At 38.7% G+C, this 15,522-nt stretch overlaps 1 protein-coding gene across 1 annotated transcript; it reads left to right on the top strand.

Annotated features, from left to right (window-relative positions):
- Positions 1 to 702: 702 nt before the first annotated feature.
- On the top strand, positions 703 to 13,841 carry ACADM (acyl-CoA dehydrogenase, C-4 to C-12 straight chain). Its single transcript, XM_010016166.1, is given in 12 exon segments — positions 703 to 794; positions 2,773 to 2,894; positions 3,697 to 3,794; positions 3,902 to 3,971; positions 6,188 to 6,288; positions 6,375 to 6,455; positions 7,119 to 7,249; positions 8,373 to 8,481; positions 9,330 to 9,470; positions 9,549 to 9,644; positions 10,358 to 10,606; positions 13,770 to 13,841. Coding segments are annotated over 12 exon segments (1,362 nt in total).
- The last annotated feature ends 1,681 nt before the right edge of the window (positions 13,842 to 15,522 follow it).

Here is a 15,522-nt window from a genome sequence, read left to right as displayed (position 1 = left end):
TGTCTGTGCAGCGCGGTTCACCGGGCGCGCCGCCTGTGCTACTCCTTAGAAGTGTGTCTGAAGTACGGTAGCTGTTTTTGTGAACTAACGTTCTGCTGTGCTGCGCCACCAGTGACGTCCTAGCGTCAAACGAGAAAGTAACAACTATCCAAAGTTCGGGCAGTACCTTGTCTACAGCATTTCCGGGCCTTCCTGTGGCGTGCCCGCTTCAGAGGCACTCACTGCCTGACCCAGAGAAAGGGCACGTCGCTGGGGCGGCCTGGCAGCAGCCTTGGTGTGCTGCAGGGTGCTGCGCTCACAGCGTCAGTGCAGGAAGAAGCCTCACCTGCGGACAGCCAGTGTTTCACAGATCATAACCCGTGCATTAGGCAGGCGAGACGGGCAGTTATTAATGCCTGCCATAGGGCATGGGTATTTCCAGTTCAGCCTCCTGACACGGTACCACGCAACAAACCGCTCCTGACAACTGTCTTGATTTCTGTCCTGAGGCAGAATCAAGGTTAGCGACCTTATCTTGTCCATCTTTTTCTGTGATGTGCAGCTTTTCAAACAGGTTCTGTGGGTTTTGGCATTAAGGCAATAATCGCTTCCATGTTTATCCATGCCATGCATTTTCCTGACAGCAGGTTATTGCAGTGTTGGTCTTGCCACTCTAACAATAGCGTTTCCAATCGTGACAAAGCTTACGAATAGTGTATAGAAATGCAGCAGGAGTTGCACTGGAGCATCACTGGCAGTCGCTTGTCACTGAATCTCACTGTTCCTCTGAGTCAGGCAACAGGAAAGTCAACAGAGTAGGCAGATGGGCATCCAAATTCTTACATGTAGCAAACTGTGATCCTTTGTCACTTGATCACTTATGCAACTTCCAGGTATGAATCCCACCTGACCGATTCCTATTTCTGTTTGTGGGGGGAGTGTTCAGTTTTTCCAGAGCAGCCTTCAGTGTTGACTTGCGTACTGCTCTGGTACACAACCCACAATAGACATAAGTTCTCTAGTATAAATTTGACAGCTTCTTTCAATGTAGTGTGTCACTCTTAGCGTTACTTCGATTACATTTTTCTAGTGTAGGCAGAACTTTTTTGATGGAAAAGCTATGTATGAGTCTGTCAAGGTCTGCTCCTGAACAGAAGGCGAAGGGAAGGAAAAGAAAGGAAGGAAAATAAACCCTATTAGAATCATCTGGCATTTTTTCAACCTCATCATGTCTTTTTCCAGATGAACTAAAGTATAAAACATTCTGAAGGGTCGAGGTTTTTCAAGATAAACATTTGTTGATCTTGCTTGGTTTGTTTTTCCGTGCAGGAGTGGCAGCAGCAATACAGAAGTTAAAAAGATACTATTTTGCAGTGTTTGTGGCTTGTAAAAACTTGAACTGAATCATGTGTTGCCTAGTGGAAAATGCAGTGCTGAACGACTACCAAACTGACCTGACAGTCAGTGTCCAGCCAGCTCCTGTGCCTGGCAGTGCTCTTTCTGCATTTTTTCCCCTTTCAGATTTATACACGTTTTCAGCATCCTCTGGAAATAGTTTCTGCGCTGCTGCTGCCTGTGCTCTTCAGGTTCTTGTGGTGTGACTTTGTAACCATGTCTGCATTGCATGAGCATGGTTATCTACCACAACTCTGTTTTGAAGGTACTTGTTGCCTCCCCAGCTGTGTAACTGTCTGTAATGTCCTTGTCTTCTACAGCTTCCAGTACAATTTCTGTGCTATTTTTGCACTATTATGATTTTTTTTTTATGTTACATAATAAGTGACTGGTCTGATAATGCTTCCCTTTCCCCCCACATTTTCAGATAGGAAAATGAAGAACAAGCGTTTTCTTAGTGTTTAGGCTGGTTTGGTTTTGCACAGTATTGATTTGGGTCCGCCTAGAAATTTATCCAATTAAATATTTTTCACTTTTTATCTGAACATTTCAGAGATTGAGAACTACTGAAGGATGAAAGAGGGTAAAACAACCTATTAAAATCAAATTGAGACATATTTTTGCACAGAATTAAGGCATTCTGAAAGTAGCTATAGCAGGAATATTTATGGGCACTAAATTAAAAAAACAAACAAACCAACCAACAAAACCCAACAACAACAAAAAAAAAAACCAACCCAAAATCAAACCCAAACAAACAAAACCAAACCCAAAACAAACACACTGAAAAAACAGTAAATCTGTGATAAGTATTAGGAAAAAAAAAACCCCACTTCAGATAGTCTGCTGAGTTCTGCCCTATTTGGGGTGAAATAATCACTAAATGTCTGTGGCAGCAGCTTAGTAACAGAAAACAGACATGAGTCAGCGATGTTATCAAAGTATTCTGATAGATCTTGGTTAATAGGTTGTTTTTGAAGTCTTGCTAAATCTGCATGTAGATGGTAAACATTGGACAGATCTAATATTCACTACTGGGCAAGAAAATCAGGTTTGATGAGTGTGTAAATGAAAGGTAGGTGTTGCTATGTCTCCATGAACATAACTTTTAATTGTACTTAATTATTTTTAAATAATTAGTTGTGCAACACTCGGAAGTGGATATAGCAGTTCACTCACCTCAGTGCTGTTAAAGCCTGAGATTCCTGGAATAGCTGTAAGTTCATGTGCGTGCTGTTTGCCACAGGAACAAAACTTGAGGTAGCCAAGAAATTTTATTACTGCAGTTAATTGTATTCTACTTGATGTGATGTTCTTTCTATGGAGGGATTCAACATTAAAGTTGTGCTGCAGCCAGGCTGGTAGCTTTAGGAGATTTGAGCTGTAAAAATCTGACAGCTCGTGTTCTTTTTCTCTTTAGCAGATACTTCAGACCATTGCAAGGCATGGATGGAGGTCACATTCTAGCAAACCTGCTCAAAGCACACACATAGGCAAACCTGGAGCTGGCTTTAGCTTTGGTAGGTATTGCAGGTTTTGAAAGAAAAACAGCAATTAAGGGCAAATTGCAGAGGTAAAAGAAAAAATAATATATTGCAGTTTAACGTGGATTTAAAGTCAAGGTGTTTATTCAAAATAGATTTTTATTCTTAAAAAAGAAAAAAGTAGTTTGAAAACCAAAATTACTTTCTTCTCAGCTCAGGCAAGCCAGGTATGTGCATAACGTTTGTAAGATTTTCTTCTTCAGACTCATGTCTGTCTTAAGCGTTTTTATTGCCAAAGTGTCTTAGCTTTGAATAATTATCTCGCATTGTCAATTACAATGTTAAAGTAACTAAACATTGTCATAGTTGAACATAGTTAAAAAGAAATGTTCTAAGGAAATTCATCCCTATGTTGGCATACTATAGACATAAAGCAAATTTAGTAGGTCAGCAGCTAGGTGTCTGAAACTGAATAGCCAGGATCTTTGGACAGCATCTGCCTCCTCTTCCTCCATTTGATGAGTACAGCATTCTTCTTCTTTCTTTTGGTAATGCATTTTATATTCCACAGTCCTCTCTACTCCATTTTCACTATTTTGTGGATAATTTCATGAGGAGTGAGTGAGCATGTTGTATGTGTTGGTGAGAGACCTGTGGAGGTTTTCTCCCAGGAGGATGGGGAAGCCAAGCTTCTTTGCTTCCTTGGGAGGCCTAGGAAGTGGTGGTTTGGATTGTCCTGGAAGGACACTCTTGTTTTCTCTTTCCTCATAGCCTGGCAACCGGCAGAATTAAAAATAGTAGAGTATTTGTGACCTTTGTTTGTTTGCTTTTTAAATAGAACTTACTGATGAACAGAAAGAGTTCCAAGCTACTGCTCGTAAATTTGCTCTGGAGGAAATTATTCCAGTTGCTGCACAATATGACAGAACTGGAGAGGTAAGTCTACCTTAGTGTAAGGGGAAAAAATACTTTTATCTTAACCTGCATAAAAATTAAGATATTGATTGTGATGAATCAGAAGGTGATTTTTACATCTATTTCAGTATCCTTTTCCACTTATAAAACGGGCTTGGGAGCTTGGTCTTATAAATTCACACATACCAGAAAGCTGTGGTAAGTAAACATTCTTTTTAATGTGTAAAATGAAACAAAGAAAAGGCATTAGATGAGATTTATATGTGTAATTATGGATTCTGTATAAAATAAACAGTTGCTTACTCGGATAATCTAAATTTAATCAGTAGGCAGGTTGACACATACAAGCATTGCTAGGTGTGGATGTAATCAGGAGATAAATTAGACAGATTATGATTTAGTAATTTACGACCAGATTTTCCTAGCATGATTGCAAGTGCCTAATGTTCCCCTGGTGCACTGTGTCAGCTGATTAGGCAGAGGAATTAGAAGGCCATATTTTGTTCTAGTCTCTGACACAGGCTGGAGCAATTAAGAGAGTTTATTCCAGTTTAGATTAGGTGCAGTACAGCAGTGCTTTGGCAGTATTTAGGAATATGAGTAACCATGGAGGTTAAGGAACAAAGAGACAAAAGGAGCAATTGTGAGATCTGGATTTATTCAGCTACAAATTCTAGAGAAACTAAAGGCTGAAATAGCTGAACTACTGCAGTATAATCACCTGATTATTAAATGAAAAATTACAAGGGGAAAATTGGACACCACTGCTTTAAAAGCTCTCCAAGGGAGATGTGGGAAAATACATACTAGTAAGCCTCATACACCATGGAAATTAAGAGCAAGTAAGGTGAAGTACAGAAATAGTAGGCACAGATAAACATGGTGTGCTAGAGAAGGGGTTTTGTGAAAGGAAATCATGCCTCATAAAATCACTGGAGTTCTCCAAAGTAGCTAGTAAGTGTGAGAACAAGGGGACACCTTGCCTGGTTGATAGAGAATGCTTGAACTTCCAAAATGAGTTTTAAAAATCATCAGGTTTCATAGTGGAAAAATTAGCAGCACAGCCTTGCTGGGTCTTGTGCTACTTGGAATGTCTATAAGTAAACTGTAAAAGGGGGTCAATACTGAGGTGATAGAGTTTATTGATCATACTAAGTTATTCAGTGTAGAAAAGATGAGAGCTGCAGGAGAAGGTCATGAAACTGAGCAACTGTTAAAATTGCAAATGCAATTCAAAACAAGGAGTGATGCACATATGAAGGGAAAGAAGCCATCTGAGCTTCACAGAGAAACAGTATCTTCTGAACTAGTTACCGCCTTTCAAAAAAGACATTTAGGGGTTTAGAATATATGATTATGTGAATGTCAGCATAATGCTCAGAAGTGGTCAAAACTGTAAAATTTAAGGTCAGAAGGGACCTTTAAGGAAATGAGGAAAAAAGCAGCTGGCATAATTATGCTGCTGCCTGAATTTAAATTGCACTTGCCTTTTTAATTCATTATGTAGTCAGATCCTTCTATCTTAGAAGAGTATTGTGGAAATGGAAAAGGTTCCTAAAAGGATGACAAAGATTATAAAAGATGCATGTTCTGTGTGAGATGTAGCTTCTGTATGAGAAATGACTAAAATGTCAGTGCCATGGAGAGTGTGAAAAGGGACCGATAGTTCACTGTCCCTTTCAGTATAAGTAGAAGGCATCAAATTAAGTCAGCAGATGGCAGGTTTAAAATAAATGAAAGGAGATGGTTCTACATGCAGTGTGTAGTTAATTTGTGAAACTCATTGCCCCAGATGATATGGATGCTAAAATTTTACATAGATTCAAAAAGAGACTGGGCAAATTCATGCAAGAAATATCTGTCAAGGGTTAAGTATAACAAAGATACCAAAAAGAGGCATCTCTTTGGCTGAGGAAGTCAGCTGAAGGCTCAGGAAAATTTTTTTAAGGAAGTAAAGTTGCATTGTTACTGTATTTGTATTTACTTCCCCAAGTGGTGGGTCCTGTCAGAAACAGGTTACTGAGGTGGTTGTTTGGCTAGTATGGACACTTTTCTTTTTGCTTTCCCCTAAGTGCTGTGCTTTCCTGAGTGGTAGCTCAGGAGCCCTTTCCCTGCTTCCTAAGAACTGGTAATTCTCAAATGTAACGTAGTAAAAAAGTTTGAGTGATACATTCTTGCCACTTTGTGCACCTTGTCCCACATGAATCACACGGTAACCCTGCAACTGTGGTACCTAGTTTTCAAATGATATGTTACTCTTCTTTATTTAAAAAGAATTGTGTGAGAATGCCTTGCCAAGCATGGTGCACAAGCAGATGTATGTGGGGGAATGCGTTGTTGTTAATTAATTTGTGTAAATCACTAATATGTTACAATTTAAACCCATTTTAGTAAATGAAGTATTTCAACTGTAGGTGGGCTTGGCCTTGGCAGTTTTGAAGCATGCCTTATTACAGAAGAGTTAGCTTATGGATGTACAGGGGTTCAGACTGCCATTGAAGCAAATTCCCTAGGGGTAAGTTCTGCCTTTTCTTACGTTCTTTAAACTAGAATCTGTGTGTTTTAAAAAGATGGATTAATGGTCTAAATATTTTCTTTCAGCAAATGCCAGTAATCATTGCAGGAAATGAGCAGCAGCAGAAAAAATACTTAGGAAGAATGACAGAGGAACCAATGATGTGTGTGAGTGTAACTGCTACCTTGTAGCATGGTCCTAAACTAGATTAATAGTATTACCTCTCTTTTTTTCTTTTTTTTTTTTTTTCCTTTTCTCCCAGAAAACTCTCAATTTACAACTTGGCCCATTTTTGTTTGTAAATAAATGGTGGCATTTACTGAAAGTCAGGGAATAGCTAACGAGACACATTCAGTACACAAATAAAAGTTATTACTTGGCAAATTATCCCCATCCTAAGTCACTTACAAAAAATCAATGCCTTCTACTTCCCTTTCAAGAGCATATGTAGACATTTTAAGAAAAATAAAAGGTTTGTATAAAGGGAAACTTAGCTTGCATCGGAATTAAACTCTATTTGTGATATTAAATATTATATAAGCAGTACTTGTTACATAGAAAGAAGTAAACATTCATGTATAGTGCATTAAAATGTGAACAACTAAGCCTCATGAAGGACACAATAAACATAAAATGCTAGTCAGTGCCTTTATTTTCAGATTTCAAAGATCCTCATTTTTCACATCAGAGTTTGTGAAGCCTGAGGAAGTAATGACAGAACGGTTGTTTGATTAAAAGACAATTTTATGTATTTTTATGGACTTATAAATTGTGGTTGCCTAAAAATAGAACTTTTACTCCTCAAGATTTTGCATTTTGTTTTCTTTTAGGCTTACTGCGTAACAGAGCCTGGAGCAGGCTCTGATGTGGCTGGTATAAAAACAAAGGCTGAGAAGAAAGGAGATGAATACGTTATTAATGGTCAGAAGATGTGGATCACAAACGGTGGGAAAGCAAACTGGTGTGTTAACTGTTAACTCGTGTTTACATTATGTAGTGGCTTTCCCCCCTTAAAGTTAGGTTCTTTAAAGATTTGTTAGAAATCTAAATGTTTGTTGTGTTTCAACACACACGCTTTAATCTCTGACCAGTTTATCTGGGTAGGATACAAGAATGTAGTTTCAGTGCTGTGCAGAGCCTAAAAAGGAAAATGAGGCTTGACATGACAACTCCTCACTCAAAAAGGCATCTTGAATCCTGCTGCTGTCAAAGAAAATCAGTTCTGCTTTTTCTTCAGGACAGGACAGCACCAGTTTGATTTAACTTGCAAAGTACTCAAGAGGCTCATATTGCTAGCTACATTGCGTCGTATTTGTGGTGACTGAGATCAGTGACTTCTGATTCTACTCAAAACACCTCTCACTTCTAGTGAAGCCAGAAACATGATTGCTGTGGTGTGTATGGAGCGTGCTTTACTCTGTAAGCCTCTTGGGTTATGTCTCACATGATGCTGATCCACAGCACACAAATTTTTCTTAATTCAAGTGAAAAAACTTCATACATTTATCCAAAAGCTGAATTTTCTAGTTAGTTATTTCCTTGTTCAAGGCGGATCTATCAAAAGACAATCTACCAGATGTCTTTTGACATTATTGAACACCATGTCTGCAATTTACAACTGCTTAATTTCTAAGAGAAATACTTATTTACAACCTACATGTAGAAGAATAAAATTAAGAAATTAGGTGATAAATAAACTTTGAAATTAGGTAATAATATTTTGCATGCAAGAACATATTTCCAAAGCCTTAATTTTTATGTATGTGCTGTGAATAGGGGTTTTTTGTGCTATTCATGAAGCTGAAAATATCACAAAGACTTACAGTGCATGGAAAAGGTGGAGAATCTTTGCATGTTTATCTGAAGTAATTTTATTATATTTTACATAATCTTGATTCTCTGAAACTTCCTGATGCTCTCGCAGTTTATTTTTGCAAGGGACAAGAAAAAAGAATTGTTAACTTACAGACAGAATTCATGATATCATAGAAATGTACATAAAACCACTTAAAATGTTAGCTAAAAAAGTATCTGGTTGTTAATTGTGAGGGTAAACTGCATCCCTTTTCTTTGTTTCACACTAGGTATTTTTTGCTAGCTCGTACAAATCCAGATCCAAAAGTTCCTGCAAGCAAAGCCTTTACTGGGTTCATTGTGGAAGCAGATAGCCCTGGAATTCAAGTTGGAAGAAAGGTGAAGACTGTATCTCTTGTTTGACAAGCCAGGAACTATCGTTCAGTTCTAAACTGATAATGCAACAAATTACAATTAAGGAAAAAAGACTATTATGCAACTGAACATTTCGTATGCTCATGTACGACAGTCTGTTCATTTTCACAATATACAGGAGCTATTTCTAAGACAGACTTAATTATAATGATACTCATTCAGATAGGAATTATTCAGAATGGTCTAAAGCAAGATGACTTTGAACAGCTGCAAAAGAATCTTTGAGAACTATTTTATTGACAAGTGCCATTAAGTGAGTAGTATGCCTTGAAAGGGTAAGAAGCAAGTTTTTGAAAGGATAAAAGCAAGTTTGACAGCTTTAACCATGTGAGCTTTAATTTTAGTTACTGCTGGTTGAGGAAGTGACCTTGGAGACAGTAGTGCTAGTTCTCTTTAAAAAGCACTATTTTTTGTAGTAAACAAAACTGAATGTTGAACATTAGGAAAGGAATCCAAAAACTTGAAAAGCTTGTTTATTGACTTGTAGTACCCTCGTACTGCCTGCATATTAGATTCTTGACTTTTTTCCCTCCCATCTCAAAGGATATAGTTGAACTAGAGAAAGACAAGAAGACTGATGACAGCTACAGACTGTGTCCATATAAGGAAAAAGTAAACTGCTCATCTTAGACAAATTAAGGGCATGCTGGTTTGTAAGTGATAAACTAGTATTTGTCATGTATAAGGTAATTTTTAGATTAAGTGTTTTGGGAAAAAAACATACTTTATGCTTCGAGTAAACTAAAGAACGAAAGCATATTGTACCTTTGCATAATCCAATTTAGTTGTACCTCTATAATTTCCCATTTCAGGAAATTAATATGGGTCAACGCTGCTCTGATACAAGGGGTATTGTCTTTGAAGATGTGAGAGTCCCAAAAGAAAATGTACTGATAGCTGAAGGAGCTGGCTTTAAAATCGCAATGGGAGCTTTTGATAAGACCAGACCACCCGTAAGTATCAGAAATAACTTAATTATAAAATATAGCAGGAATTCCTCATTTTTTTACTCTGTGCTGTATCCAACTCAGGTAGCAGCTGGTGCTGTTGGATTAGCAAAAAGAGCACTTGATGAAGCTACTAAATATGCTTTGGAGAGAAAAACGTTTGGGAAACCAATTGTTGAAGTAAGTGAGATGGGGCTGGGGACTATAAGTAAAAGCTGTGTTTTCACACCAGATGTACTGCTACTGTGTTTTCAAGGGGGGTTGGAACTAGATGATCTTAAGGTCCTTTCCAACCCTAACTATTCTATGATTCTATGATTTACTTAGTTTATTAATTTTTATATTATATCTCTGCCAGTTTTAGGGTTTCTGAGTATATAGGCCAGAACCATTTCAGTAAACTTGGCTATGCGGTAACTTTCCATAATTTCTCAGTGATAATAGTAAAAGCAGAAACTAAACTCTGCCCAAAAACCTGAAACTCATGTACTATCAGGACATAACTTAAGATCTTCAGCACTAATAAACAGGAATTTTCAGGAAAGGAAGAAAATTCTAAGGTATGTTAAATGCCACACAGCATTAATACTAATAGAATACACTGCCTGCTTACCAGTTTTAAAGAAATATGAATAAAAAGCAAGGTAAATGCCAATCTCATAAATAGTAAAGAACAGCCTCATAATTTAGTATTTCATCTCTCTGACTAAATGGATTTGAGAATTAAAAACTTAAAAGTCCAATTCAACATATAATGCTGAGAGCCTGATCCATGTACTGTAGGAGTGCAGTACAATTTACTGAGTTTGTTGAAGACATCACTGTATTAGGATTGTATTTTTCTAGGGGTGTTAAGCGGGCAGTGTTAACCTGGTTAATTTCATTGTTCACAGCACCAAGCAGTGGCTTTCCTGCTTGCTGAAATGGCAATGAAAGTGGAACTGGCTAGGATGGCTTACCAGAGAGCTGCTTGGGAAGTCGATGCTGGTCGCAGGAACACCTACTATGCTTCCATTGCAAAGGCATTTGCCGGTGACATTGCAAACCAAGTAGCTACAGATGCCGTACAGATTTTTGGAGGAAATGGATTTAATACTGAATATCCTGTAGAAAAACTGATGAGAGATGCTAAAATCTACCAGGTAAGTAAAACAGATTATGTGAGCCTTATAGTATGCATAAATTTCATATAAAATAGAGTAAAGGCCTCTATTTCAAATCATGATGTACATATATTTAAAAACAGAAAAGTTTCAAATGAAAGCAGTGATCCTTCAATTTAAAGAAAGACTCATTCAAATCGGGCAAATTCTTGCACACAGGACTCATTACACTGGATCGAAACTCAACCCATGTAAGAGAAATAAATTATGGGGTTTCTATTTTTATTTTTTTCCCAGTGTGGTAACTCTCTGAAATTCTTGGATTCCTAATTTTGAAGCTTTTGAATTCTTACGGGGGAGAAAGAAAAGTAGTAGAAAAGAGCAATCAAAATATCAGCACTTTTTTTGATATTCTGGCAGTTGAGATGCTTTACATCTAATGCTGTTCTTAAAGACCTAAAGTGATGGAAATCTTCTGACCTTCCATATGTATCCTGCATTGGTGCTGCCTATAGTTCAGCCTTCCTCTCAGCCTGAACACTAGAGCAGCTTCTTCACCTTTTTCCTCCTAAGTTGTTGGGGCTCTTTGGTTGTGGTTTGGTGGCTTTCTTTTTTTCTTTCCTTTCTGTTTCCAGCCTCTTCATCGTTTGTTGCTGTGCTCTAAACCTTCTGTCTGACACTTCGGTATCGTAAGATGGGTAGAATACTTTGGTTGAGATATCACCAGTGTTGAGTATCATGGAATGATTATCTTGTGTGTGTTGGGTTAACAGAAGTGTGACACAACCTGGAGCAATTAGCTCATATTTCTTCATGTTTAGCCCGTAGCCACCATTAATCCCCGGGTTACCAACAAGAAATTATTCCATGTCATGTCATAATTCTTCTGTTGTAGCATAGCATGTACTATGCTATGGTTCTCTATTCAGCAATCATATCTTAATTATTTATTTTAATTCAGCAAAACCAGTAATCTCTATTGACATTATGACATTCTGTGACATGAGTAGTGACTAGACAAAATGTATCAAAGTACACGATACCAAGAAATGCTTGCAGACCGTGGCCTGTCATGTGAGCTAGCTGTTACAGCTGTCATTCTTAAGACTCTAGGTAGTTAGGACTTCTCTTACAGGTGACTTTTAAAATGAAAACTGTTATTCTCACTATCCAAGAATTTATTTTTCTCTATTTAAGGACAGACAACCACCATTTTGGAATCTAAAAATTATCAGAACTAATTGCACTCCTGTGTGTGAGTGAGGAAATGAATGATTAATTGAACTTTCTCATGATTGGGCTTTTTTTTTTCCTGTCAGGTTGCATGCTTTTCTAGAGAAAGATGATGAGAGGGTTAGAATTTATTTGCAAGCTGAGATTGATTTTACAAGATGATGGTTATTTAGACTTTCAATTACACTGATCCATCACAAATGCATGGCTAAGTAGATTTTTTTTTTTCCAATTGTTCAGATTAATTGGATTCAGTATTGGATTTTTGGTGGTTTTCTGTTCCTCTTCCTCCCTGAAAGAATTCAGGCTTTTGGCTTTACAATTATTTTGTCTGTGTCTCTTGATTATACCCTGCACGTCACTGTGCTTTACTGTATTGCTGCCCGATTCCATGTGGTATATGCTTTTGGCCATATGTTTCATGTACAAAAACTTGGGTTTCCAACTTTTTTCTAGATATTTAATCTCTTTCAGTATCACACAATCCCAACATTGTGTTTACTGGTAACATTTCTACATGTCCGTACTCTGCTCTAGGTTTGTCTTCCTACAAATCTTAGCTACTCTGGTAGAAACTCTTAGTTTCCTTTCTCAGATTTGGAAAGCTTCCCTTCTTTAATTGTCAATGATTCTTGAAACTATTTCCATCGGCTTATAAACCAAAACCTTACTTAAGAAGATTGTGAGTTCTGATTTCTTTACATGTGAGTCCCACGGCTGTCTTCATCCGCAAGTCATTTAGTGCCGTAGGAGCAGATTAGTACATTGCAGGAACTGGTGCTGAGGCCCCAACAGCTGCACTGTCAGCAGTTTGGACAGGTGGAGTTCACAGCAAGCCTCTTTGGTCCCTTGGACTATACGTCACCAGTATGGATGTAATTGTAAAGGCCCAGTTGTAGGCTTGGACATTAAGTCTTCATGAGGGATTAGTGGGTATTTGGTATACAGAGAAAGCAGAGCTGCCACTTCAGTTTGCTACAAAGTTCCCCAGTATTCACAGAACACAGCCTGCTCTGGGAACCGCATCCACACGCTGTGAGCAGCAGCAGTCAGAGGATTCACTTCAGGAATGAACAGACTCTTCTGAACCAAAAATCTAATGTTGAACACAGGTTACAGCGTCTTTATTTTCAAAAAGCTTTGCGAGGTTCTTGGGAAGATTATTCCTTTAAGTGGCTGAGAAATGGAATTTGCATAAATTTGAGCAATTTGCCAAACCAGGTTCTGGTAGAACTTGGAGCTGAAACACTTAAAGCCCTCAACTGTGTTGCCTCAGCCCTTGCATTGCATTGCAGTGTGCCTGGGGAGCATTCCACCTCCTCTGGCATAAGAGCTTCATATATACTTTGTTGTCTATCTATCTTTGACTTTGGTGCCAGCAAACAAATAGAACAGAGGTGTGATGCAGACTGTTTCTAGAGGAAAATGCAAGAACACGTGATTAAAAAAACCCACAACCTAAACAGCAAAAACCCCCAAAACAAACAAAATATACCCCAAACAAAATTGTACGGGACAGTGTACCAGTTCACAAGAAGCAATGAAAATAAATGCATGGATCAAAGAGAACATAGGTATGAACTTTCAGGCCAGTCAAAGAAAATACAACACTTCAGCACACGTCATCTCCTCCCCTTCACCTGGTGTTCCAAATCGTGTTCTGTAAAAAACTAGATTATGCATTTTCTTGCTCACATAAGCAGTTGTCTTCATCCTTCTTCACCTGCCATGTCTATTTTCGTGAGAACCGTAGCATACTTAGGTAAGAGCAACTGAGAGAACAGACTGTCTCACATGATCTTGTATGTGATTTATTCCATTTAAGGTGCTCTGTCACACCGGAATTTTCTCATCTTTCTATACATCCTAATCCACACTGGATTAGTGCCCTTGAAGGTTTAAAAGTGTAGAGGTGTTAAAACCTTTTAAAAAAATCATCAGCTAATATTATTTCAATTCTTCTTTTCAGATTTACGAGGGAACTGCTCAGATTCAAAGGATGATCATAGCTCGTGAACATGTTGGCAAATTTAAGGGTTAAAGAAACGTATAAAGTGTGTCTGGTGCCACTGCAGTGTTCTGTGTTCTCGTGGAAGATTTTAGTGCACTTCTCAATAGAATTAAAGAGGTCTGGACAAAAAAAAACCACACTTGCCTTCAAAATCTTTTTATTCTCTGTGTTATTAAGCACTACTTATGTTCTCTCTGTCCAGTCCCTCACTTCATTGCTGACTAGCAAAGCTGCTGTTTTCTAAACATTCTGAATTCCAAAGTGATTGGTTGTTGAAATACCAAAATGGGCAAGGACAGAACCTCACAATGCTTCCTCCCTGTAAGATTAGATGATCAGGATGTTACTTCTGACAGTCATTGCTGCATTTTAATAAATATATTTTTAAAAGGAGTGTGGTTGGGTTTTGTTCATCACTTAAACCGTATTTTGAGTAAGTTGTCCAGTGTCAGAAACGCCTTAACTGCAGTCCTTCAGTTCCCACTGGACTATAGCCCACAGCAGCTGAGCTGTGGTGGCAGGGTGAAGGCTGGTGTTGCTGGTATCAGCACTGTGTCTGCTCTGAGGATTTAGACATTCTCCAGTAGTAACAGTACCAGCCAAAGAGAATGTGGCCTTTGGCACTGCTACACTCCTTAAGCAAGTGTATGTTCAATTCGGATAATTCACTTCAAGCGAACACGTGTAGCTTTCCTTCAGAATGTCCTATGCGATTCTGTTTATTTCAAATCAAGTGTATTTAAACCTATGATTGCTTTCCATCAGTGTATATATGTAACTGAAGAACAGCTGAGAAGAAGGAAATGTTTCAAGAAGCATTTTTTTTTAACCTTGGATAGACTGTCGTGGCTGTGCTGGCAGGATGGACATCCCCTGGACTTGCAGAACAGACTTCCCAGCACTGGTGAGGCTGTACCTGCAGTACTGCATCCAGTTCTAAGCTCCCCACTACAGGAAAGATAGACTTAACTAGAGGAAGCTCAGCACAGGGCCACAAAGATGGCTAAGGGACTGGTGCACCTGTCATGCACAGAGAGGCCGAGACTCTCCAGCCTGGATGAGAGAAGGCTCAGGGTAATCTCATGTAAGTGCATAAATACCTGATGGGATGTAACGAAAAGCAGGAAGCCAGGCTCTCCTCAGTAGCGCTCACAGACCTGTTAAAGAGGCAGTGGGCACAAACTAAAACACACAATATTCCACTGCAACACAAGAAAATGTTTTGGGGTTTTTTTCATTGTGAGAGATGTCATACACAGGCAGAGGTGGTGGAGTCTCTAGCTGTGGAGATACTCAAAGTTCACCTGGAGATGGTACTGGACAGCCTGCTCTAGCTGACCCTGTTTGGGCAGGTAGGTCACACTCAATGGTCTCAAGAGTCCCTTCAAACCACAACCATCCTGTGAATTCATTTGCAATTTCTCACCAGCTTGTCCTTGCCTCGCTGCAGTCTCTCATCCATCACGTGAATGCAGTGCTGGGCGGTACAAGTACCTGTGGCCACCCGCTATCAGTTTTGTAATGCTTATTTCTCAGGCAGGCCACCTCGGAAATGAATTCATTAAGTGATTAATTGCTATAAATCACCAACTTCTTTACCTGCAGGAAGACTGATGATGCAACATCCTTGGTAAGTATTTGACGTATGTAAAAATAGACCTTACTTTAGATTGTTCTGTGCAAGCCAGCATTGCACATCGTATTTCGTGTA

This window comes from Nestor notabilis, unplaced genomic scaffold (assembly GCF_000696875.1).
Source record: "Nestor notabilis isolate BGI_N333 unplaced genomic scaffold, ASM69687v1 scaffold32996, whole genome shotgun sequence".
Classification (NCBI taxonomy): domain Eukaryota; kingdom Metazoa; phylum Chordata; class Aves; order Psittaciformes; family Psittacidae; genus Nestor; species Nestor notabilis.
This window is presented reverse-complemented; position numbering and strand designations above follow the sequence as displayed.